This window comes from Brassica napus, chromosome C9, assembly GCF_020379485.1.
Source record: "Brassica napus cultivar Da-Ae chromosome C9, Da-Ae, whole genome shotgun sequence".
In the NCBI taxonomy this organism is placed as follows: Eukaryota; Viridiplantae; Streptophyta; class Magnoliopsida; order Brassicales; family Brassicaceae; genus Brassica; species Brassica napus.
Window position 1 is genome coordinate 9,466,446 of NC_063452.1, and position 27,325 is coordinate 9,493,770.

The window sequence follows — 27,325 nt, forward strand, 5'->3', positions numbered from 1 at the left end:
GTATAGTCATATATGTTATATACCATTATTTAATATATATATAACATATATTATATAATTATGAGATTAAGGACATTTATGAATATAAGGTAAAGTAGGAGGGTTATCAATACACCCGGATTCTAATTCATTAATCGAAACCGATCCATCACGGTATCGCTTTATATTAGAATCTAAAAACATTAATATGAACTTGAACTTTATATTAAACCAATAGATACATAGGTCACATAGAATATAAAATATTCTTACATTCTCCCACTTGACCTTTGTGTCTACTTAAAGGTTCAATAACTTTAATGTGCACTTTTATATCAAATTCACTTGATCTTTACTAAAAATTTGAATTGATCGAATCATGGCGGTTGTATGCCATTAAACGACATAGTCCCTTCCATGTATCACAAATCAATTCCAATTTTATATCAATCCTTATATGAGAAGAACTTTTATTTCTCAAACCAACCATATGTTATCTACAAACCATAAGTGTATACACATACTTTAATGATAACATAATAAATAAATCAGAAACATAACTTTATGTGAATTCTCAGTGTCAAATACATAATGAGCATCCCATAACTAAAATAGCAAAGCCTTATCTATAATACCCATACGTTCTACATGGCCATTGAACGCCTTGGGTGGTAAACCTTTAGTTAGCGGATCCGCTACCATCATGTCCGTCCTTATGTGCTCGAATGACACTCTCTGTTTCTGAACTTCTTCTTTAACAGACAGGTACTTTAACTCCATGTGCTTAGCACCCTTCGAGTACTTGTCGTTCTTTGAAAAGAAGACAGCTGCTGAATTATCGCAGTAAATTCTCAGCGGCTTGGCTATAGTGTCGACAATCCGAAGCCCTGAGATAAAGTTCCGCAGCCATAGTGCATGAATTGTGGCCTCAAAGCATGCCACAAATTCAGCCTCCATAGTGGAAGTAGCAATGACAGACTGCTTTCCACTCTTCCATGATATTGCTCCCCCAGCTAATAGGAACAAGTAGCCAAACGTCGATTTTCTGCTATCAACGCATCCGGCATAGTCTGAATCTGAATATCCTATAACTTCCAGCTGATCAGATCTCCTATATGTAAGCATGTTCTCTTTGGTGCCTTGCAAGTACCTGAGAACCTTCTTTGCAGCTTTCCAGTGGTCCATTCCGGGATTACTTTGATATCGACCCAACATTCCAACAGCAAAGTTGATATCAGGTCGAGTACATGTTTGAACATAGTTCAAACTCCCAACCACCGATGCATAGGGAATTCTTTCCATTTCTTTCCGCTCCAATTCATTTTTAGGACATTGCATTTTACTGAACTTGTCCCCCTTCTGAATTGGAGTTATTCCTGCAGAGCATTTCTCCATTTTATATCTCTTTAAGATCTTATTGATATATCCTTCCTGAGACAAACTTAACTGTCCTTGTGATCTATCTCGAAATATTTCTATTCCGATCACATAAGATGCCTCACCCATATCTTTCATTTCAAAGTTCTTAGAGAGATACTTCTTCACATCATGTAACATACCCATGTCATTTGCAGCAAGTAAAATATCATCAACATATAGGACTAAAATCACAAACTTACTCCCACTGATCTTAATGTAGATACATCGATCAACAATGATCTCTACAAAACCATATGAAGTGATGGTATCATTAAACTTTATATACCATTGTCGAGAAGCTTGTTTTAGTCCATATATTGACTTTCTCAGCTTACACACCAAATTTTCTTTTCCTGTGACCACGAATCCTTCTGGTTGGTCCATATATACTTCCTCCTCAAGATCTCCATTCAGAAAGGCGGTTTTCACATCCATCTGGTGAAGCTCAAGATCATAATGAGCCACCAAAGCCAAAACAATTCTAAGAGAATCCTTCTTTGAAACCGGAGAGAAGGTCTCTTTATAGTCAATGCCATCTTTCTGGGTGAAACCTTTAGCAACAAGGCGAGACTTGCGTCTTTCAGGTTTACCTTTCGAGTCACGTTTAGTCTTATAGACCCATTTACAACCAATGGTTTTGAAACCATCAGGCAACTCTACTAAGTCCCATACATGATTATCATCCATAGATTTCATTTCTTCTTTTGAGCCATCAAACCACTCTTCAGAATTGTCACTTTCCATGGCCATTTTGAATGAGATCGGATCGTCATCCATGCTTAAGTCACATTCATTTTCAATAGTGTAAACCACGTAATCGTTTGAAATGGCAGATCTTCTTTCTCTTCCAGATCGCCTTAAAGGTATTTGTGGATCACGATTCTCTTCTTGAATTATGACATGTTCATCAACAGTATTTTCAGCTAGTGGAATTGGCTCATCATTATGTTGTCCTATTGTGTCATTAGAGTCTGATGCAACAATAGGAACAACTACTTTACGTGGAACTACAGGTGAAGGAACTTCAACCTGAACTTCATTAATGTCCACTTTTCGTGGTTCACCACTCCCACTAGTTTCACCGTTTTCAATGAACCTAGCATTACCCGAATCAACTATTCTCGTACTATGGTTAGGACAATAAAATGTATACCCCTTTGATTTTTCAGGATAGCCAATGAAAAATCCACTGACAGTCCTAGAATCAAGTTTCTTTTCTTGTGGATTATATAGCCTTACTTCTGCTGGACAACCCCACACACGTAGATGTCTTAAACTAGGTTTCCTTCCCGTCCACAGCTCATAAGGAGTCTTAGGAACTGCCTTACTAGGAACCCGGTTCAGCACATACGTTGCAGTTCTTAATGCATATATCCACAAAGAAAGGGGTAATGAGCAATTACTCAACATGCTCCTAACCATTTCTATTAAGGTACGGTTCCGCCTCTCAGCTACACCATTCTGCTGAGGAGTACCAGGCATTGTGTATTGTCCACATATGCCCCTACTTTCAAGTAATTTTGCAAATGGACCAGGACATTGTCCACTTTCATCGAATTTTCCATAAAATTCACCACCTCTATCAGATCTCACTATTTTAACCTTTTTATCTAACTGCCTTTCCACCTCGTCAATGAATACCTCTAGGACATTCACAGATTTAGACTTTTCATGCAGTAGATAGGTATATCCATACCGTGAGTAATCATCAATAAATGTGATGAAATATTTTTCGCCACTCCATGAAGGAGCATCGAAAGGGCCACATATATCGGTGTGTATTAACTCAAGAAGCTGAGTGCTTCTTGTGGCTGGTTTCTTTAAAGTATGTTTCGTCTGCTTTCCCTTAATGCAGTCTATGCATACATCTAAGTCACTGAAATCCAACTGAGGAAGAATTTCATTCTTTATTAACCTCTTAATTCTTTCTTTGGAAATATGACCTAGTCGTTGATGCCACAAGAAAGCAGAACTTTCATTAATTGCGCTACGCTTAATGCCTCGACTTTCAACATTAAATAAGGATTCAGAAAACTTTGCATCAAGGTTGAACTTATAAAGTGAATCAAATAAAATACCACTACCATAAAAGTAATCATTTCGGTACAATGTGAAAACACCATGTGCAACCTTAATACTAAAACCTAAATTGTCCAACCTACTAACAGAAACAAGATTTCTAGCACACTCAGGTACATAGAGACATCCTTCAAGATCCACATGACTTCCAGTGTCCAAGATCAATCTATACGTCCCAATTCCTTCTATTTGTGCCTTCATCCTGTTTCCCATGAACAAGTACTGTTCAGGTCCTCTTATGGGCTGGATCGAACTGAATCCCTGTTTAATATGAGACACATGAGTAGTAGCACCAGAATCTAACCACCAAGTATTATTAGGAACTTCAACAAGATTCATTTCATAGCAAACAAAGCTGTAATGTTTACCTTTCTTGTCGAACCAATCCTTCCTTTTAGGACAATCCTTCTTGAAGTGTCCTACTTGCTTACAAAAGAAACATTTCTTTTCCTTCTGGATTTGACTTTGAGGTCCTTTCACGAAGTTTTTAGCATTCCTTTTGCCTTTCCTACTTGATGTTCTTTTGCTGCTACTGGCACTTCCAAGACCTACGAGGTTAGCAACTTGATCTTTCATCTTCCTTAATCTCCCCTCCTCTTGAATTAGCATAGCCTTTAATTCTTTAAAGTTCCATTTATCCTTAATGGTGTTGTAATTCACCTGGAACTGGCTAAATTCAAGAGGTAGAGAGTTCATGATGAATTGGACCAAGAATTGCTCATGTACCTCCATTCCCAAGGTCGTTAACTTTGCTGCCAGATTAGACATGTGCGTCAAATGATCATGGATTGGCTGAGACCAGTCAAACTTCTTTGTAGTTAGCTCATTCATGAGACTTCCTACAATCGACTTGTCAGCCAATTCCGATTGTGAACACTCCTTAATTTTCTCTATGAATTCCCTTGCTTTCTCTGTCTTAGGCATTGATGGCTTAATACTTTCTGCCATCGTCAACCTCATAAGGTTCAAGCTCAGCCTGTTAGATCGCTCCCATCTCTCATAACGAGACTTTTCAGATTCGGAGCTATCTACTGTAATAGCTGAGGGTTCCTCATCAGTTAGTATGGCAGAGTCCAAAGCCATTACACCCAGTGTAAACCGGATTTGCTCGAACCACTCACCATAGTTGAGGCCATTAAACTTTACAACAGAGTTAGCAGATGCAAATACATTTGATGAAGCTGCAAGCATTCATACATGTTTACCCGTTAGTGCTTTGAGACTTTAATATATATTCAGACTAATAGAAACTTTTAACACTTATATTTTAAATAACCTTTGGGCAATATTTAAATATAAGTACTTTCATTGATGCTAATTATATATTCTTTAATATTAATCATATCAACTTTAGTCAAATAAATATGTCATCTTTGGATATACATATTATTCACTATAGTAGAAAATGATTAATTCTTTTCTTATTATTAATTATATTTAATGATCCACCTTTGGGTGATCTCCTAAAATATAAATAATAATTTAATTGATCAATCAAACTTTTATGTCATTTAGCATCCTTGATCAAGATCAATTATAAATTCTATAGATTTTAATATTTGTAAGTAAATAACAAGATCACTTTGGTGACTAACATGTTATAAACTATACAAACATTAAAATATTAATAGGTAAATTTATCCTAATATTATGTTATATATATATATATATATATAATTTTTTTTTTTTTTAATATTTCATAACACAAGTTACCTATTAATAAAATGCAGCGGAAGCATTTAACCGTAAAGACACAACACTCGGTTCCTTTTTTTTTTTTTTTTTAAACCATGCATACACACGTTTGTTCCATGACACAACTTCTCATTACTGACTTTTCATACATGTGTGTAGTAACCGTTAACACGTCCAGAATTTTAACCATAATGAATTAACTATTTCACTCATATTTATGAATTCAAACGCATTCATGAATCAACGAAACCAGCAATTTATGTTGCTGTAACTTAATTGAGTAAAATAATTAATTCTAACCAATCTTTTTGTAACGGCGCACTACACAAAACCCCTTAATCATGCATGTGCCTTTATCGTGAAATCTTGACACTTTTAAACAATTAAAATTTATGCAGAGATGTGAATCCTTCTTGTCTTTTAACGGAACATATTATTAATTCAAGCAAATAAGGTTACGTCAACGACTACCAGATCCGTGCATAACTTGCAGTTCGATTCATAACCGTAATATACACTTGTTCTCAGACTTGATCAAATGCACTTTAACGGTAAGTACGTTTACAATCTACGCCATCCAGTTTACGAGAACTTATGTTAACTTTTACATGGATCATGAACACTCTTTAAAATGGATTAAACCATATATGTTCATAACTTTTCCAAACGCCTAATTGGTGAATTAATTAAATCTAGAATGGCTCTGATACCACATGTTAATCTATTTCAAGACCAAGACCTAATTTAGATTTGACTTAATTCAATCCTAACATGATTCTAAAGAAGGTAGGAACACTAACCTTGATCCATGCTTGGATGCAATCCCACCAATTGATGTTCTCCTCTTTAACCTTCTTTCTTTGGTGGTTTCCTTGATGGAGAAGAAACCCCAAACCTTCCCTTAATCTCTCTTGTTGATAATCAGTATTATTATTATGTGTTTTTGAAAGACTCTCACTTTTCTTACGTAAATAAAAAAGACGATGCATAAGGTCTTTTATATTAGGCAAACGGTTGTGTGTGTTAAGCAACACAACTCTCCATAATTCCAACATAACTCTTTGATATAATAACCGTACCACAACGTATAGTCATATATGTTATATACCATTATTTAATATATATATAACATATATTATATAATTATGAGATTAAGGACATTTATGAATATAAGGTAAAGTAGGAGGGTTATCAATACACCCGGATTCTAATTCATTAATCGAAACCGATCCATCACGGTATCGCTTTATATTAGAATCTAAAAACATTAATATGAACTTGAACTTTATATTAAACCAATAGATACATAGGTCACATAGAATATAAAATATTCTTACAGTTCTTGCCGGTGATTTTTGTAGCACAGGGGCCGAGAAATCTCTTCTAAATTTTTTTTTTTTTCATTTTCTTCCGGTTTTTAAACCGAGATAATAGTTATATCAGATTGTTCAACAGATTCTAGAGAATTTTTGTTTAAAGAGACCCCTTCTATAAGAGATCTAACCAAAAAAAGAAAGATTTATCTGGAAAACTTTTAGCTGTATGTAATGAATGACCAGGGCCGGGCCTGAGAATGACCAGGGCAATGCCCTATGAATGACTACAGCCTGATATCTGAAAATATTTCGATTGTTAAAAAGCATGGAACAAGATCATTCCAATAAATGTATTGGTAAGATCCAACATATTTATGATGTATCAACATCAAGACCTATACTTTATCTATATTATTAAAAGAGAAGTACCCATTTGAAAATGTTCTTACTTCATTAATTAAACTCCCTATTTTTTTGCTTGTCTTTTTCAGTTGCATTTATGAAATATCCTAAAACGAATAAAACTGTCTAATTTATTACTTGTCTTTTCAGTTACATTAATGAAATATGCTTAAATGAATTTAAACTTCCTATTTTATTGTTTGTCTTTTTCAGTTACCGTAATGAAATCTATATTATTAAAAGAGAAGTACCCATTTGAAAATGTTATTACTTCATTAATTAAACTCCCTATTTTTTTGCTTGTCTTTTTCAGTTGCATTTATGAAATATCCTAACTGCTTAATTTATTACTTGTCTTTTCAGTTACATTAATGAAATATGATTAAATGAATTTAAACTTCATATTTTATTGTTTGTCTTTTTCAGTTACCTTAATGAAATATCCTTAAATAAATTTGGACATAATGTCATTTAATCAACAAAAAAAAACTCATGACTTATCCTTACGTGCATAATTTTAATAATGGAGATTTTAAAAAATGTGCATCATTAAAATGTTACCTAAAACATACAGCACTAATATATAACATGCATCAATAAAACTAGAATTTGACACACACAATTGTACATATATTATTTTCAGTTGATTAAATTAAAAAAATATTTATTTATTCAAAAAAATATTTAAGAATAGCTATGTTTTTAAAAATTATATGGTATTGTTTGCTCATAACTCATTTGTCATTTGCTAAATTGTTAGAAATAAAATTTTACCATAATATAACTCAGTTGTCATTTGCTAAATTTATGGTTTTTATTTATATTTTTTATTATTTAATTATAATATTTTCATTTTATATTTGAAATAGAAATGAATTTTCTTTCAAACAATATTTTTGTAAATGTCTTTTTTTTTAAAAAATAATCAATTGAAATTGTTATTATCATTGAATATAATTATTTTTGACATAATTTGAGTTTTCATTTACATCAAAACTTATCATATTTTAGGATAATTTTAATTTAAAATGTAATTTTCATATTTTTCAAACAAATTCTAAAAATATTTTTTAAATATTTTGTTATAATTTTTTAAAAAATATTGAGTTGCATTTCAAATAAAAAGGTAAAGATATTAAAAATATTCTAATTAAAATATGTAAAATTTAATATAGTTTTAAGGAAATGGTCAAAATAAAAAAAAATTACACATAAAAAAATCATGATTTTTGTAAACCGGGCGGATTATTATTTATATGATATCGCAAACGAAAGAAAAATTTATATTTTTACAATTATTTAATTAACTATGTATACTCATTTTTTTTATATTTTTTATATGATATCACACATTCGTAAAAAAATAGATAGTTTAAGATGCAAAAAAAAAAAAAAATTTACAAGTACATCATTTAATAAAATAAATAATTAAAAACTGAAAATTCATATCTGCGCTGGCGCGCGGATCATGATCTAGTTAGGTTGATTTTAAAAGGCTGACTTTAGAAAAATCCTAAATCGGTAAAATAGAAAACCTCGTGCTTAAAGTTTTTTGGGAAAATTGTTTTTTTAAGCCAAAAAAATGATAGCTATGTCTTATTAGACTATATACCTTATGTTCTATTAGGCTAAATATTTTCAAAACGACAATATTACCCTTAATTTTAATTAAAATTCGAACTTACAATTAATAAAACAATTATTAAATATTAAAATATAATTTTTAACTAAAATAATTAAAAAATATTAAAAATTCCCAAAAATATATAATATTGCAATATAACATTTTTTTGGTAGTGGACATATCATGTGCTTAGTAGCCCTCATACATATAACCGTAATATAATTGTTCTATTAATAATTAAACATATGCTTACTTCTTATTATTTATTTATTTGATTTCTAAATATTTGCATTATTTTTTCAACAAACGAATTATACACTCATTGTTATGCAATATTTGAAACCAAAAATATATAATATTGCATTTATATTAACTCTTACTTACAAGGATGCTTTATATAATATAAAAAATCTCTAATCCATCTGACTTTAGACTTAATTTCATAACAGATTTTAATAATTGTATACTTAAACAACTTTATTATAAAAATATGATAGAAATATTATGTTATCAATAACATAAAATCTCCAATATATTAATCATGGAGCATTACAACATGTTTTCGTAGCCACGTGTCATCACGATGATGATTCTTAGAATTCTTAGAAAAATAAGTTGGTCCATATAAACATTTTTTTCACACTAAAAAAGTACTTAATGGTCAATATAAACATATACTATGATTTTTATTAAACTAACTATCAAATTAATTAATGGTGTATAAAATAAATTTTTTTTTTTCCTTAAATAAAAGCTACGAAATTACCTAATATGATTAACATATATATGACAATTAACGATTATGAATAATATATATTTGATACCAATTTTTATATCCTCTCTCTTTTTTGTTTAATTTTGTATTATTAAAGGAAGTTAAACAATCTTATATGTTATATTTTTAATTTTTTAAAACGACTATAAATTACTAAAAATGGTAAAAGTCACACATTAAAATTTTTGTGATCAATGGTTTAACTTTTTTTTGTTCAAGCAAGATACAAATGATTATATATCGTCGGGTAGGCGTTCAGATACCAGTTCGGATTCGTATCGGGTATTTCAATATAAATGTATAGAACCCGTTCGGATATTTCTACACTCCGGGTCGGGTTCGGGTATTTTATGTTCAAGTTCAAATACTTTGGGTCGCATTCGGATATTTAAATTTTTGAAAAAATAAATAAAATATTTATTGTTTAAGTTTTTTGTATTTAAAATATACTTTTAACTTACATGGTTTTTAAATTTTTAGAAGATTAAACTATTAATAGGTTTAGAGATAGAACTTTAAAAATAGAAATACATTAATTTAGTTGTTGTTTTAAAATTTTAGATGAACTTTTGTTAATGCAAGAAACAAGAGGTTGATATGTATTTTAAGTGAGTAGCAAATGCTTTTGTCCATAATTATATGTATATTATTTTATTTTGAGCAATGTGCATCATTAATATAATTATTTTGAATGAAATGAGAGAAGTAAACTTGAAAGATAGAGTTAAGTATATTTAAGTTTGGTTATCTTCGGATATCCGTTCGGGTTCGGATATTATCCGTTTAGGTTTGGATATACAATCTCTCCGAATTCAATAACCGTTCAGATATTTGCTACTTCGGTTCGTATTTTTGGATCAGATTCAGATACAAGTTTGGGTATCGAATAAAATGTCAGCCCAAATAAATCGTATGAATATGAAGTCTCATTAATCGATATTCATATTATATATATATATATATTAATATCATTTGAAATAAATTATATACTATATAAAATTATATAAATATGTTAATTCTAAAATTTGCAGTGAAAAAGTTATTGAGATCTTAATATATTAATTTTGAAATTTGTGTTGAAAAATATTACATTTAAAGTTTTGTAATTAACAGTTTAAATTTTTGTTACAGTAAATATACAAATGTTAAAAAATCATATGATTAGGAAGTATCAATAATAAATATTTATATTAAAATATACTATATATCTATGTCACTAAAGTCTAATTTATACCTTATAAAGTATATAAAAAGATTGTTTTGATTTATTTATCAGAAACAAAAAATATATTGGTTTTGATTTATGTGTTTACTCTTATGTATATACTTTTTGTATACAAATTATTTTTTAAATAGGTATTTTCTAATATTTTATTTGATTTTGACAATCCCAGAAATACACTTCTTCAAATTAAAGTGATTTTTAATATTGGAAGCACTCTATATATTATTTCAGTCAAATTAAATAATTTAGTCTTGATTTTTATTCCTAAAAAGCTTTTAATGAAATATCATGACAAAATTTTAATCACCTCATTTTGAATTTGTTCGAAGAATGAGAGATTTGATCATTTGTTTATTATTTGTTTCTCTCTAATACCCTATCTAGCTATTATAATTGTAAAAATGAGAGATTTGTACTATTTATTATAAGTTTTTTGGTTTTTTATTTAATAAATCAAACAGTTGTAAGTTTATACATAGATTACATATACTAGAATTATAAAGTATTATATATTTTTTTTGTATACTCTTAAATAACTAAACCTCAAAAGCGTAGACTAATAAAATAAGTAATTTGTTTTGTTGTTGTAGAATTAGATGATTTTATGACTGAACTGGTGAATATATACTAGACAAACATTTATATTTCGAGTCTGCATTTATATTCTATAACAACTTGATAGATTAGATTTGAACACTAACATGTTAAAATAGTTTGTCGGTGATTTTCTTCAAATTTTTGATTCTCAGATATGTATCTGGAGTGGAACTAATTTTTACACATATCTATCTTTTTTTAGTTGACACTTATGTAATTGATATCACTCAAATTTCCCTAAAGAGTGAATTACTCTCTCAAATAAGAGGTTCAGATGTTGTACTTAGGGATCGAATCCACATAGACTCTAGGATTACACAATAGATTTATAGTATTCGAATTAAGGCTAGATTAAATGATTTATAGGTTTTAAAGCAGTAAATGAATTGGTGAGCAAAATAATTGCTCGATTGATTTGATTTGAGGTTGTTAACAGTTGGGAGAATAGCTAGATTTAGGTATGTTCTCAGTTATGATAAGTAATACTTAAGTTGGGTCTTTAGGGGTTTATTGGTATTAATTGTTCTTGAATTCAAACTAAGATATAATCAATCTGATTATCTAATTTGGATCTCGGAATTCAACTCTCATATGTTAATCACGAGAAAGTGTCGATCGATGATTCGTTATGAATATCGATCGATACACTTTTCAAAATATCGATCGACAGGGCTATCGCTGCGTCGATCGATACTTCTTCCAGAAAGCCTTACAGACAGGTTTGATTTGTATTCTCTAACTCACTAGATCAACTCTCGTCTGTATCTAGTCAGTTAGATCATACTAGTTTATTTTCAGGTATTGGGTCAAGCAATGGCTTCATCCCAACTAATCCTAAGATCTAAGTTTAAAGGGTGATCAATCCTAAACTTAGCTTTAAGAACAACTAGATGAAAAACTATGTTTTTAAACACCCTAGCAATAGTTTAATTCAGTATTACATGTATCAACCTATTGAAAAACCTAAACCTAACAGCAAGAACTACTCAGACATATTCATAAAACACATAGTTATGATGGTTTGAATAATACTCAATAGATAAATAAAAACAGAATAGAGTAAAGAATACAAAGGGAGTTCAAGATCTTCCCTCTCTCATGGTGTACAGATCTCTCTCTCTCTCTCTAGAATAGTATGAAGCATAGCTGTCAACAATGGCTTAGAAAACAGTAAAATAGGGTTTCAGGTCATCCAGGGGTATATTAGTAATATGTGGTGACTTCTGGGCCTAAATTAGTCACGAAACAGGCTTGGCTTGTTTTCTGGGATCACTGTTGATCGACATTATGGGTGCACTGTCGATCGACATTCCATCATCTCCTCGAAAGCTTCCTCTCGCGAGGCAGACTGACCACTATTCAGTCAAACAGCCATAACTTCTTATACAAGATGCTGATTGACCTCAATGCTCTATCTTGTGTCAGAAGATGAGCTGAATCCAACGGTGGGAAGGTCTCCATCCATAGCTAAACATCTGACGCGTCTGGTGCAGCTCTGCACTGAAAAGGCTCCAAAATCATTATATTTCTCCAGAACGTACCTGAACCTGTAAACACTCTAAATAGACTCTATATAGTAGTAAATATATATTAAAATACTTATAGACCATGGCTAAAGTGGGTAAAATCCATGGTCTATCAGTAATTCACTGAATTCATAGAATAAGTTAAAAAAAATTAAATTCATATCAATGAAACAGAAACGAGAACGAAAACACGATTTTATAGAGTTAGAAAATGAAATCACTTATGGAGAATCAATAGTAAATAAATCGAGAGCAGAAAACCTAATTCTCTTTCGTCATTATACAATCGATGTTGCCTATTTTGTTTTGGTGATTTGTATCAGCCGAAAAACTTAATTTCCTTTTATACATATGAAGTCTTAAAAATAATTAAAATGAGCTGTAATACATTAACTCTACAACAATGATGATAAATTTAAGAGACCAACATTTGTATTCTTCATTTTACAATCGATAAAAACTGTAGTGTTGCAAAATGTTAACACCATTTAATTAACAAACATTATTATATGAATTCATCCCGCGCATGCGCACGGGTTATCATCTAGTTTCATATTATTCCTATTAGCATTCAAAACATTTTAAATGAAAAATATATAATAAATATAAATTAACTGATCAATTTTTTTGTATATTTAATATCATGATAATATTTATAAATTTTTATATAAAAAATTCAAAAGAATATTTAATATTTAGATAAAATTTTATTTTGTATATTTTATTTTAGTTTAAAAAGTTTATAAACAGAAATCAATATATATGCATAAATTACTATTTAAAAAAAACGATTTAATAAATAAAGAAACTGAATATTTCCAAATATTCTCTTCTCATATTTTTGGAACTGATTATCCTTATTCGTAGAATATGTATTATACTATATGTAGAATACAATAAACATGTTTGAAATTGATTTATACTAGTTTTAGATTTATAGTATTGTGTAGATTTTAATTTCTACCGGTTTTAGATTTATAGTAATGTGTAGATTCTGATTTTTACAGATTTTAGAATGATAGGTTAAGCGCAGAATGTGTTATCCAAATATTTTTAGATTACTATTATTTACGTATATCACATATTCTAAACATAATAGATTCAATGAAAAAAGTGCATTACGTTTTCTATTGTGTAGAATGTCAATTATAGTTTTTGTAGAATAAAGTATGATATTATGATTTCAACATTTTTAGAATTGGAAAAAAAATATCAATAAGTTGATATAGGTATTTCATCAGTAGATACTATTTTTGATATTTTTTTTGTTTGTAAAACTATTATTTGAATTTTTTTTGGAAAATACTAAAGGGTATTAGAGAAAAAAATGGTACAAAAAAATTAGTTTAATAGGACATAGTTATCATTTTTTGGCCTAAAAAACAATTTTCCCAAGTTTTTTTTTGCAAAATGATGGTTACAAATATTAAAAATATATAATGTAAAAAAGAAAAGAAATTAAATTTCACCATTCTTTTCTTCTTTAATTAACTTGAACATTTGAGAGCAGCTGATTCGTAATCCACGCTGATATACTAAACTACACCCACCAATTATGAATCTCCCTAAAATCTGAAATTAGCCACTTTCCCCCAAAATTGTAGTCTGCCTAAATTTTCTCATTGCCTCTTACTTCAAATAGCCTAAAAATACTGGTTAAATATCTAGTCAGTATATATATGTGTAGATCAAATCACCATCCTCATCAATCTCACAACAACAACAACAAAATGTCTAAAACATCAATCCTTTTACCTTTTCTTCTCCTAATCATATTTGTCTCTACATCTCAAGCAAATCGTCAACTCTGGGATGGTGGTTTACTCGGATCCAAATCCGGGGTTAATAGGATTCCTGGATTTAAAGGAAATGTAGATTGGATGAATCCAACACATACGTGCACAATGCAAGGACCTTGTCGTGGTAAGAAGCTCACGTGTCCCGCAGAGTGCTACAAATCATCCAACGTTAACAAGGAAGGTTATAAAAGCAGCAGCAAGAGCGGAGGATGTACATTTGACTGTACTAATAAGTGTATCGCCTCTTGTTAATTTGGACATATATAAAATGTGGTCTTCTTATGCTATATTATCTTATAATCTATATATATATATATATATATATATATATATATATATATATATATATATATATATATTAAAACGGCATTTGTATTGGAGAGTTTGTTTCTCTTTTGTATGGATACATTTTGATTAGTAGTGTTATATCACTCTATGTACATAATATATATACTAATGACATATAATATTTTGCGTTTCTCAAGTTGTATGAGAGATTCTGTAAGTCTTAAACTATGGCTTGATTCAGAAGTAAAAAGCTGAACAAGGTGATTTAGCACTTTAATTCGGAGGATTTCCATTTCATAATATAGTCTGTGTATGCAAAGATGAATAAAACATATATCCTCACACGGCTCTTTACTTTCGATTATAAAATATTCAAATATGCCATTCATCAGATTATAAGCATATTACTAGATTTTGATATATGCTTCAAAAGGACAGATTTTTTAGATTATAAATAAATTTTAATATGAATTAGAATTTTGGAATTATTGTGCATTATTATGTTACAAATTCATATTATATCAAAAAAGTGAATTTTTTTATAAAATTATTAATTTATGAATTAGTTTATTTGACATTTTGTATGTACACTCTTGTGCAAGTCACTCCTAAACTTGAGTATTTTATCCGGACCAAAAAAAAACAATCTGAAACCAACCCAAAATCCAGGTTCTCTTCGGGATCGGGTCAAAGAAAAAGTACCTATTGTATATTTTGGACATGCAAGGTCTCTGTTCGAGTACGAGTTCTATCCGAGATTCGATTGGATAATCAAAGTACCCAATTTTTTTTGTATTATTAGGTATATTTGGATATTTTGAATATATTTTTGGTATTACAGATATTTTTAAGTTCGAGTTCAGATTTTCGGTTATAGTTTTGAGTTTCGAGTAAAATTTCAAAATCTAAAAAATATATTTTGGGTATGCGTATAAAATTTTAGGTATTTTTTGTTTTGTCGGGTCAGAATAAATATTTGAATTTTTGCATACTTGAATATTTTTGGGTAATTTTTGGGTTTTCGAATATTTTTGGTGTTTTTAGCATTTTTAGGGTACTTCAAATATTTTCGGGTCCTGAATACCTAAACTGATTTGTTACATATCTAAAAATTACAGGTATTTGAATTACAAACCCGGATCCACCCGGACCTGAAAGAAATCTACCCGAATCTAAACCAAAAATTATCAGATACCTAATAAGGTCCAAATTTCTAGGATCCGTAAAACACGGACCGGAAAGGAACCAGTATATACTTGATCTATAAACCCATGTGCCCAAGCCAACTTACTTTCATTATATTTTGTAAGAGTTGCATTGGTCTGAGTTGGTGAAATTTAAGATTTGCTTAACATATTTTTGGATAATTTAATAATATAAATTTATATAATTTTTAATATTCTTAAACTTATATTGAATAATAAAATTTTAGTTAACGTAATATATATTTATTTTAACAGAGTTTTCTAAAGTGTTTTTATCAATTTTGATTTTGTAAATATTTGATATCTATATATATTGTAGGTCTATTATTGAGTATATGATTATTACTTTTTGAAAATGGGTTTTCATTTTGAGCATATGATTCATTAAAGCTTTCTGATTTCTGAAATATCTCACATTATATAAAAGTTCTTATAAGGTTAAGATGAAAAAATCAAAATAGACGTTTTGAAAAGATCTTGATTAAAGATTTAACATCTCTCAAATTTTTGAGTCAAATGATATACCCATACTTTTGTATAACAAAAGCGACAGGAATACGTGGAGTTGAAATATATTAACAGAATAAAAAAAGTTATATATGATTGCAGCTAATAATTGATTTAAAGTATTTTGTACTGTGGTTATGTGTGGATTTAAGTGAAAGAAATGATCAAAATGTAAATTCTGAAATAGTTGTTTCATTTTTTATGTTTAGAAATAGTTTTTAGTAAAATTATCATTTCATAATTATTATATTTGTGAATAAATATGTTGAAGAATAAATTGATAATTCCTAGAGACATCTATTTGTTAAGTTTCTAGATTGCATTGTAATCTCCAATTCAAAACTCCCTTAAATTTTGAAATTAATTTTTTTTTTTAAGATTTCATTATTAACCGATGAGGATTTGCTTCTGATTTTCTTCTTATGTTTCTCCTTCTTTTTCTTCTTCGGCTCCATCTGTCCCCCATATAACCCGTTTTCAAACGGACTGGTAAGAATCGTGAAACTGATTGGCTCGTGACCCAACTCATTAACAATCAGACATGATTGCCATGTTCCGCCACATGGCGCAATCTGGAGATAGGGAGCTCTCAGATGCGGTGGAGATGGCGGAACGCCATACGCAGCCGGAATTATTTTTAATATAGGGTTAACATATTATGCATTGTATAAACATGAAGCGGAAACTGCAAGATTATGACGACTAACATAGTGTTGCAAATATAATCTCCAAAACTCAGATAAACATTCGACCTAAAAATATTTCACAGAAGCATGAATACATCTTCCTTGGTGGTTCATCAAAACATTAAAAATATACTATCAAACTCACGTTTAAGACTTTATTGTTGTTTATTCGAATATGTTAGGTAATGTAGAAAATAATAATCACTAGGTTAAGATCTGCGCCTTGCACGGAATCAATTATTATATATATATAAATTATTTTATGTATTAAATATTTTTACATATTATGAAATAACAAATATATATTAAGTAATTAAAAGTCAGTAACTATTAAATATATAATTAAATTGGTGTGAATATATAAATTAATTTTATTAATCCAAAAAAATATTTTTTTTATATTTGATAGGATATGTAATTAAATTTAAATGATACTAACATATATAATATATTTTAGTATATTTTTAATATTAATGTCTATTAAATGATGATTTTTACTCATATAGTTTTTTGATAATCTGTATCTTTTATAGAAAAAAATTTAAATTACTGATAACAAAATTTTTATTGTAGGATTAATAGTTTTAGTAATTTATAGTTTTTTAAAAAATAAGTTGTCAATGCTCGTTCAAAACTTTTATCAAAAAATTGTTCAAAGTAAGTTTTGAAACTAAAATATTGTATTTTATATGGTTTATAGTTTAATTTAAAATGATATATATATTAATCTAAATAATTAATTAAATTAGAATTTTTACTTATATAATTTTTGTAATCATTTGCATTTTGTCATAAAAAAAATTTTAAACCATGGATCATAAAATTTGAATGTGAGACTTTTAACAGTTTTAATAATTTATTGCCGTTTGTAAAAATTCAAAATATAACATATACGTAACAATCTAAATTCTTATTATATGGTTATTGTGGTTGTTTAATTTATTTAATAGTATAAAATTAAACAAATATGATAGAAGATACACTATTTTTTTTATCAAATCTTTATTATTCAAAATCATTAATTATCATATATATTTTAGCTACATTAGGCAATTCCGTAAATTTTATTTAAGGAAATAATAAAGTACATTAATGATGAATTTATTATTAGTTTAATAAAAACTTATTATATAATTAGAGGGACCAACATATTTGTCTAATGATTCTAAGAATCATCTTAGTAATGACATGTGGCTACAAAAAAAAGTTGTAATGCTTCTCAAATAATATATAGGGGATAACACGTACGTATATTCAGATGGATGTGTTGGCCAAGTCTAATGGGACATAGATTTTGGTTAATATAATAGGGTCAAATTATTAATATTTGGTTGTATATAATAGGTTGGACTAAATTGGATAGATGCAAAAACCTTTTTAAATAGATTTTTCAGATGGTTTTTTTAATAGCATAGATAGAAGATATATATAGGGGATGATTGGTAGTGCTGTAGCTTTATATTTTTTGCTATAGAATTTAATCTGTAGATTTATTTTCTGTAGATTTCTAAAGCACTAATTTTTTTACTCGGGAAATAAAGCTCTCTATAGCCATATTTTGATTTTGCAGAGATTTTTTTTGCTGTGAGTTTTTTTAAGGAAAGTAAAGCTCGATTGGTTGACATATATAGCTGTAGACTAAATTTTGGCTGTCCATAGCATCTACAGCCCCAACCAATCATCCCCGTAGACTATTTTGTTTTAGATTAAGAATCAAAATAACTAAAAATGAAGATATATGTTTTTAATCTAAAAACAAGATACATATATATTTTTGTTTCCTGCATGTTCTTTGTTAGCTTTGGAAATTTGAAATTATTATTTATATATGTTCATATCCGGAAAGCTATATCCAAAAATGTATATAAATATTTATATATCTATATATCAAAAGGAATATTTTGGTAATTGTATTATTTTTTACTCCCATTCCAGATTATTTATCTCTATCGGTTCATTTCATTTCATCCATTATACTTATTTTACACTAAGAGATTCAGATAGGGCTGAAAAAAATAACGAATCCAAAAAACCGAATCGAACCCGATCCGAAAAAGTAGTAGCGAACCCGAACCAAAATTGATTAAATATCCGAACGGGTTCAAAATTTTGGTATCTATAGAACCAAAACAGAGCCCGATCTGAACCAAAGTATTTCGGTTACCCGAATGTATCTCAAATATATTTATATACCAAAATATATTAATTATTTTTAGAATTAAAGTATATTAAAAACCATCCAATATATATAAGATATTTTTAAGTTGTCTAAAATACTTGAAAATATACAAATTGTCAAAAGTAAATGTCTAAAATAGCTAAAATATACTCAAAACACCAAAAATACTTGAAATATATATTCTCTATCAAAATATTCAAATCAAACCAATTTATATGTTAAATTTAGGTATTTTGACATATGTTATTCAAATTTTTATGCAATATATTATTTTATTTATAGATTTTGAGAAACTTAAAGTATATAATGAATTTTAAAATTTTTAAAATCATTTAAATGAGTTATCCGAATCCGAACCGAACCCGAACTGAAATTTAGAAATACCCGAATGGTGCTGAAATTTTTGACCCCAAAAACCGAAACCCGAATAGACCCGAACCGAACCCGAATGGGTGCCCGAATGCCCATCCCTAGTTTCAGATGATCTGTATTAAAATGACAAATCCACGGTTATTCAAATGAAGACTTTTTAAAAACACTTTAAAATCCAGTGTTATTGAACTTGTCATTTTATAAAATACTCTGAAATCCACTGTTATTGAACATAATCTAAGTTAGAGTTTTAGAGTGCTTTAAATGCTTTTAGTTAATAAAAATCCAAACCCAATGGTTTTAAATGATATTCTAGAGTTGATTAATAAAAATAACACCAAGTTCTAAGGGGGTGTATTCAATCTAAAATTTAAGTTGATTTGGTTTTTAATAAGGTTTTAGATGATTTCACTGTATTGCAGAGATTAAAATGATTTTTGTTAAATCACCCTAGAATATCACCTAAAACCATGAGAATTGAATTTAAAATTTTTTAACTAAAAAACTCCACCCAAACACTCTAAAAATCACATTAAAACTGTAAAAATTCACAACTTAAAATATTTTCAATAACGCTGGATTTGAAAATAGTTTATAAAATGTCAAATTTAATAATACTGGATTTTAAATGAGATATTAAAATTCATGTTTGAATAACAGTGGATTTGTCATTTAGTTTCAAATCACCTAAAACTCTCAATTGAATACACTCCCCTAATATTCACCTAAAATCATCTAAAAACTCACTAAAATCAAATCACTTCAAATTTCATATTCAATACACCCCCTAAAACTTATATTTTTGGAACAATAGAAAATAGATAATCACAGAAAATTATAAATTTATAACTAAAATTTAATATGTTTTATAAATATGTGTGAAAATTATAAAAAAATCATTATTTTAAAATAGAGGGAATGTTAATTTTGATTATAAATGCATAATGAAAATGTATTTACAATTTTTAGCCAATAACATTTAAATAAATACAATTATTTTTTTTCTGAGTTTACAGTTCACCATTATTACCTAATAAAAGTATAATGAAAATGTAAAAATAAAACTTTTTAAAACATTTTTTTCTAAAATATAATATAGTTCGTTTTAAAACAGAGAGAGTATACATTTAAAAGATTTTGTAGATGTGTCACTAGGGATGGCAATTGGGCTCTCTCGTCACGTTCCGTCCCGACCCGCTGCGGGTTTGTCTTCTGGTGGTACACGGCAGGACCGTCCCGCGCGGGACGCGGTCCTGAAACTAGCTGCCCAATCCCATACCGCAAAATGTGTAAGCCTTCGCGGGACGTCACAGAAAACACCATACTAGCTGCTTCAAGCTGCTTCTGCTTCTACGAGACGTCACAGAAAACACCAAACACCATAAGAGTCAACCATAAGACTTGTCAAGCTAAGACAAACAGAACACAAGTCGTCCATAACGTCAACCCAATACCTCTTTTCTCTTATCTATATAAATGCTTCAATGCAACCAAAGTGATCATCACTCACTGGTATTAAGATGGCGGCTTCTATATCAACAAAAAGTGAAGGTATGGTCCATAAGATTATGGTCGTGTATAAAGGCTAAAGGAGACAGAGTACCAATTAGCACTTTGACAGTCAGATGTAAACCACTCTAATGCCTCTGCGTAATATTGATGTGCTTAAGGGACTTGGATACAAAATTTAATATTGATGTGCTTAAGGGACTTGGATACAAAATTTTATACTCTTACGCATTTCTTTTATACACGACCAAACACCATTACGGTTATATGTAGTTTAGAAAGCAACATTCACTTTGTTGATAACAAAAAGAAAAGCAATTGGACTTTCATATTGTCTTAACCAAAACACCAATGTAATAAAGCAAAAAAACCCAATCATAGTACTCAAACAAATCCAAGAAATTGAAAGAAAACAAAACAGCAAATCAAGAAAGATATCAAACTTCCTCATAATCATTTTCCTCATTGGCAATGGAGTCAAAAGATGGCAATGTCTCTTCTTCAGGATCAATTTCATCTTCTGTAAATTTAAAAAATTGCAGTTAATTAGTGTTTAAGATAATGATACTATACAACTTATTATATTGTGAGATATTTACCATGTTCATAAGCCTCATATCCTTTGATCCAATTCCTTGTGCATATCAGAGCTTGCACATTTTTTGGGAGTAAACGGCTCCGGTATTTGTTAAGAACTCACGACCCAATACTAAAGGAGGACTCTGAAGCCACTGTTGTGATAGGAATGTTGAGCAGATCACAAGCAATTGCAGCCAAATCACCATAACGATGAGTGTTAGTTTTCCAGAATTGGAGAATGTCCAAGCTCTCTAAACTATCAATGTCCAAAGGAGGTTCATCAAGATAAGCTTCTAGAGCTGTCTTTCCAGTAGCAGCACCGTTGACTTTGCGAAATTTAAAGAATTCCTATGAAATTATAGAAAAAAAAATAAGAAACGATTTAAAAAAAACAGAAAGTTGATAATTTAAAAATACTCACTAGGTAGTTCCCAAACAGTCCCATGGATCCTGCAGAACTGACATTTTGTGGAACCGTCTCACGTGGCTCCGTAGACGGTGAGTTAGCCTTGGATTTTTTGTCGTAAGACTCGAACAAAATACTCAGCTTCTGGCGCAAGTTTTTCAACTTCACATCACGTGTACTCATGTCAAGCTTCCCTAAGAAACACTCGACAATTGAAAGCTTGAAACGTGGATCAAAGACTGCTGCCATTGTAAAAACACAACTAACTTCATCCCAATACTTATCAAACTTCTCTTTCATTGGTGGCACCATTTTTCGGACGACCTCATCCTCGCTGAACTCATTAATTTGAAGCCACTCATGGATGGACCAAACTTGATAAAAATACAAGTTCGAGGTGGGGTAATTAGAACCTGACATCAGTTTTGTGATCTCTGCGAAAGGGCACAAAAATTGGCATATCTTATCAGCTCGCGTCCATTCTTCAGCTGTAGGCGCCACTTTATAACCTCTCTTATCAAATGTCTGCAACTTTACAAATGCTTTACGGTACTTGATGGCTCTTTCAAGCATAAAGTAAGTCGAGTTCCATCTTGTCTGCACATCCAAGATCAGACCCGCATTTTCATTTATGCATGCAGCATTCACGCATTTTTCAAACAACTCTTCCCGCGTTTCCGATGCTAGCACATACTTAATACTCTCTCTAACTTTGTGCAAAACGCCTCCAATAACCTTCAAACCATCTTGCACTATCAGGTTAAAGATGTGAGCAGCACATCTGACATGGAAAAATTCTCCTCCACATAACAAATCATCATTTAGCAACAGCTGCGATTTGACTATGTCTTGCATCGAGTCATTACTTGAAGCATTATCTAATGTGATAGAGAACACCTTCTTGTCGAGACCCCACTCTTTCAGCGACTCAAGAAGGTGAACCGCAACACTCATACCGTTATGTGGTGGTGGTAGAGCACTAAATGATAGGATCTTGCTGTTCAACTTCCAATTCCGATCAATGTAATGTGCTGTCACACACATGTACCCTTCACGTTTCAGTGACGTCCACAAGTCGGAAGTGAAGGAGACTCGTCCAGGAAGACTCGTTAATTCCCGTTTCAGTGTATCTCTCTCGCTTTCATACAATCGATACAAATCTGATTTCACCGTGTTTCGACATATGAATTGAACATCAACATTCAAATACTTCCATGTCTCTCTCACTCTTTCATACTCCACGTAAGAGTATGGTAGATCATGCTGGACAATTGTCTTTGCGACCAATTGCCTAAACACAATATGATCATACTTGTGAGATACTACTTTCCCCTCGGTATTGAGTTGTTGCTGCCTTCCTCCATTCCTTGGATACATTTTACATCTCGTTCGATGCCTCCTCAACCCACTTGTTCCATGCGAGTGAGAATACCACGCATACTCATTCTTGCAATGATTGCATACAGCTTTCAAATCTCCACTAGTTTTTTCAACCACACTGAAATCCTTCCAGACGTCTGACCTTTGCCTATTCTCCATGTCTTCCAAATCGATTTCAGCCTCATCCAACTCAACTTCTTCCAAATCATCATCAAAATCCGGTATCTCCTCTTCAATCTTCTTCTTATTCTTCTGCGACCGACTAGAGGACCCCTTCTTTTTTCGCGCCTCACTAGACAAGGCCTGAGTTGATGCCTTTCTTCTTCCTCCCCTAATCACGGCTTTCAACGGAACATTTTTCTGACTACAAGCCCGTGCGGACGAGCCACTACCACCATCCAGAGTGGATTGTAAAATGGGCTTCCGCGTGGCTGTTCCATAAGTTGTTTGTCTGCGAGGCTTGCTTGATCGGGTTGGGGGTGTGATTTCAACATTAGATTCTTCTTTTGAATCGACCACACTAATGAGCTTTCTTTTTCGTGCTTGCTTCTTTCCATCATTAGCACCATCAATTCTCAGATCACCAATCTCTTCTTCTGCAGCAAGTCTGGCCATGAGTTGTTGAGTCTCCAAGTCACAGGTAGCTGGTGGTGAGTAGTTAGTATTCAAAGTGAACTGCTCTTCCGAGTCGTCTCTGGATCCCATTGTCTCTCACGTAGTCACGTTTCTATGTTTGCTAGTTTTTTATAATTCTAACTAACTTACGGCTAGAGTCGTGACTCGTGACCTAAGTGGAGGTAGGGTTTTTTAAATTTGATCCATATTTTAAATTAAATTTTGTAAAATTAGGAAACTTAAAAATTAAAAATTTAGACGTGATCGCTTTCTAAGCAGCAATAACAATTTAACATTCTCAAACAATAGTTCAAACAACATTCTCAAACATTCGCATTAACATGATTGAGTTCAAACAACATTCTCAAACAACAGTTCAAACAATATTCTCAAACATTCCCGAGTTCTAATTCAGTTCAAACAACATTCTCAACCAACAGTTCAAACAACAGTTCAAACAACATTCTCTACCTAAACCGTGACTTCTATCTAAACAATGAGTTCCCCTATCTAAACTGTGATCCTAGCAATGCTTACTACTTATGCGTAAGAAGCACTAACCCGAGGTCCTTTGGCTGTTATATCGAGACATCACTCCATATGCCAAGTATGTGTCCACAATATCTTCAAATGTACCCGCTTTGTTCCCCATCAAACTGGAGAAACAACAAAAACGTCTTTGGTGAGATACTTAGTTACTTAGCTAGCTAAAACGAGTAATGATACCACTACCTTTTTACGTGGCTCGGTGAAGAAGAGAAGCTATTGCTCGATGCAGACGAGAAGCTCCGGTGGTGGCTCGGTGAAGAAGAGAAGCTTCGGTGCTGGCTTGGTGAAGAAGATAAGCTACGGTTGTGGCTCGGTGAAGAAGAGAAACTACGGTTGTGGCTCGGTGAAGAAGAGAAGATATGATTGTGGCTCAGTGAAGAAGAGAAGCTACAGCTCGATGCAGAGTAGTAGCTCCGGTGGTGGCTCGGTGAAGAAGAGAAGCTCCAGTGGTGGCTCGGTGAAGAAGAGAAGCTCCGGTGGTGGCTCGGTGAAGAAGAGAAGCTACGGTTGTGGCTCGGTGAAGAAGAGAAGCAATGGTTGTGGCTCGGTGAAGAAGAGAAGATACGGTTGTGGCTCGGTGAAGAAGAGAAGCTACGGCTCGATGCAGAGGAGTTGCTCCGGTGGTGGCTCAGTGAAGAAGAGAAGCTCCGGTGGTGGCTCTTTGAAGAAGAGAAGCTCTGGTGGTGGCTCGTTGAAGAAGAGAAGCTATGGTGGTGGCTCGTTGAAGAAGATAAGCTACGGTGGTGGCTCGATGCAGAGGAGTAGCTTCGGTGGTGCCTTAGTGAAGAAGAGAAGCTCCGGTGGTGGCTCGGTGACAATCTACGGCATGCAGTGGTAGATCGATGAAGAAGAGAAGCTCTGGTGATGGAACGAGGAAGATGAGCAGCTCCGGTGATGGAACGACGAGGAAGGGAAGCTCCTCTGCTACAGATCGAACGCGATTCGGTCACCAGAAGCACTGACGCCGCCTCGCCGATCGGACATCGAACGGCCTTCGCCGGAGCTCCATTTCGTCACACCATCATCGACGAAGCTCCATCGCTTTTCACTCTCTCTATCTTGTTTTTTTTTCAGGTGAGGAAGCTGAAGAAGCGTTTAGATGCGGTTCCAATGGGCTTTCCCGCGGGTGATATGGGCCGTCCCGCAATAAACCCGGCACCCCGCAAGTCCACGCCCGCAAGGCCCGCTAATTTACGGGTTATGATTATCTCGGCCCAAATCCGCCCCACACCCAGCCCTTACAAGTCCAGGCCCGTAGTCCAGTACATAAGTTGCCATCCCTATGTGTCACGGTGATAGTTTTGTGTAACATGGAAGTAGTATGCTCTAGTGAAATGGATAGCATAAAAAAGTTATAAAACCCAATAAGTAGCATTAGCATAATCCATTCACCAATTACCAAGTTGACTAAAATTAAAGATTCTCCCCAATTTTTTCGAAGTTTTCCTTGATTTACTCATTACCTCTTCCATTTAGATAGCCTTTTAATATATACTAGGGATTAACCCGGGCTACGCCCGGGATTTTTATTTTTTTTCTAATTTAAGTTGTTAAATTATTTATATTTAGGTTATGATATATATTTATATAAATGTTAAGATGCATGTCATAATTAAAATTTATTTTTTAATTTTAACACGTTAAATTAACATATTTTTTACTATTTAAATATTTTTTTGTAATTTTGTTGGTTATGTAGTTATCATATTTAGCAAAACTATCTGTTGAGTGTTGGAATAAATGTTTTAGATATTTAATTAAACTGCAGAGTATTTTCGGATCGACCACATGCTCAACAATCGATCGATCCGTAAAAAGATAGTCGATCTCCTTGGCCAGGTAAGTACAATTTTAGCAAAAATATCTTTGATTTTCAATTATTAAGTATATAACTATTCTTTTGAATATTGTTTTTTTGGATTGTATTTTTTGATTAAATTATTGTATTATATTGTTTATGTAAATATTTTTTGTGATGTTTGAATTTGTGTTGTTAGTATACTTAACCTAGATGATATTGATGTTTAACAATTTATTTTTTTCTGTAAATAGAAAATAATAATATATCAAAACGTATCAAATACTTGTTAAATGATAGTATAATGTAAATTACATCCATTATTTGAAAAAAACCATTTGTTGTTTTTTTTTTTTAAATCAGAAATTATTTTTATTTAAAAACATTATTCATATATAATATAATAGTTTAAGTTTGGAAGATTAATCTATATATATAAATTATGTATATTTTTTAAAGAATAATTTAAGATATTATATATTGAGTAACTGAATAAAAGCTGAATTTCTTATCTTGAAAATGAAATATTTATATTTTGTCTTCATGTTATACTCACCAATCCAGCATTGATATTTATAACTCAGTATGTTTTTTAAAAAAACTTAGTTTTAAGTAATAAACGAATTTAATAAATTAAATTCATCACCTATAATGTTCTGTAAACTATATTTGAAAACTCTCTAAAATTATATTTTAAGCATAATATTACTACTATTTAATTTAAGTTATTTTAAGCATAATATATGCTAAACCAACTTAAATTATATTTACAATAGGACCATCCTAAACCGGTTAATAAACCAAAAACAATACCAA

General features: G+C 31.1%; 2 protein-coding genes across 2 annotated transcripts; both read left to right on the forward strand.

Annotated features, from left to right (window-relative positions):
• Positions 1 to 14,319: 14,319 nt before the first annotated feature.
• Positions 14,320 to 14,703, forward strand: LOC125593376. The gene has a single exon (XM_048769904.1). It carries the CDS (start codon positions 14,368 to 14,370, stop codon positions 14,686 to 14,688), a length of 321 nt encoding a protein of 106 aa, XP_048625861.1. The 5' UTR covers positions 14,320 to 14,367; the 3' UTR covers positions 14,689 to 14,703.
• Positions 14,704 to 24,934: 10,231 nt separating this feature from the next.
• LOC125592457 (keratin, type I cytoskeletal 9-like) lies at positions 24,935 to 25,549 on the forward strand. The gene has a single exon (XM_048767643.1). It carries the CDS (start codon positions 24,935 to 24,937, stop codon positions 25,547 to 25,549), a length of 615 nt encoding a protein of 204 aa, XP_048623600.1.
• Positions 25,550 to 27,325: the final 1,776 nt, after the last annotated feature.

Excerpts from the sequence above, each read along its gene's own strand:
- LOC125593376 (XM_048769904.1), top strand. The coding sequence starts at position 14,368 with ATGTCTAAAACATCAATCCTTTTACCTTTTCTTCTCCTAATCATATTT.
- LOC125592457 (XM_048767643.1), top strand. The coding sequence starts at position 24,935 with ATGCAGACGAGAAGCTCCGGTGGTGGCTCGGTGAAGAAGAGAAGCTTC.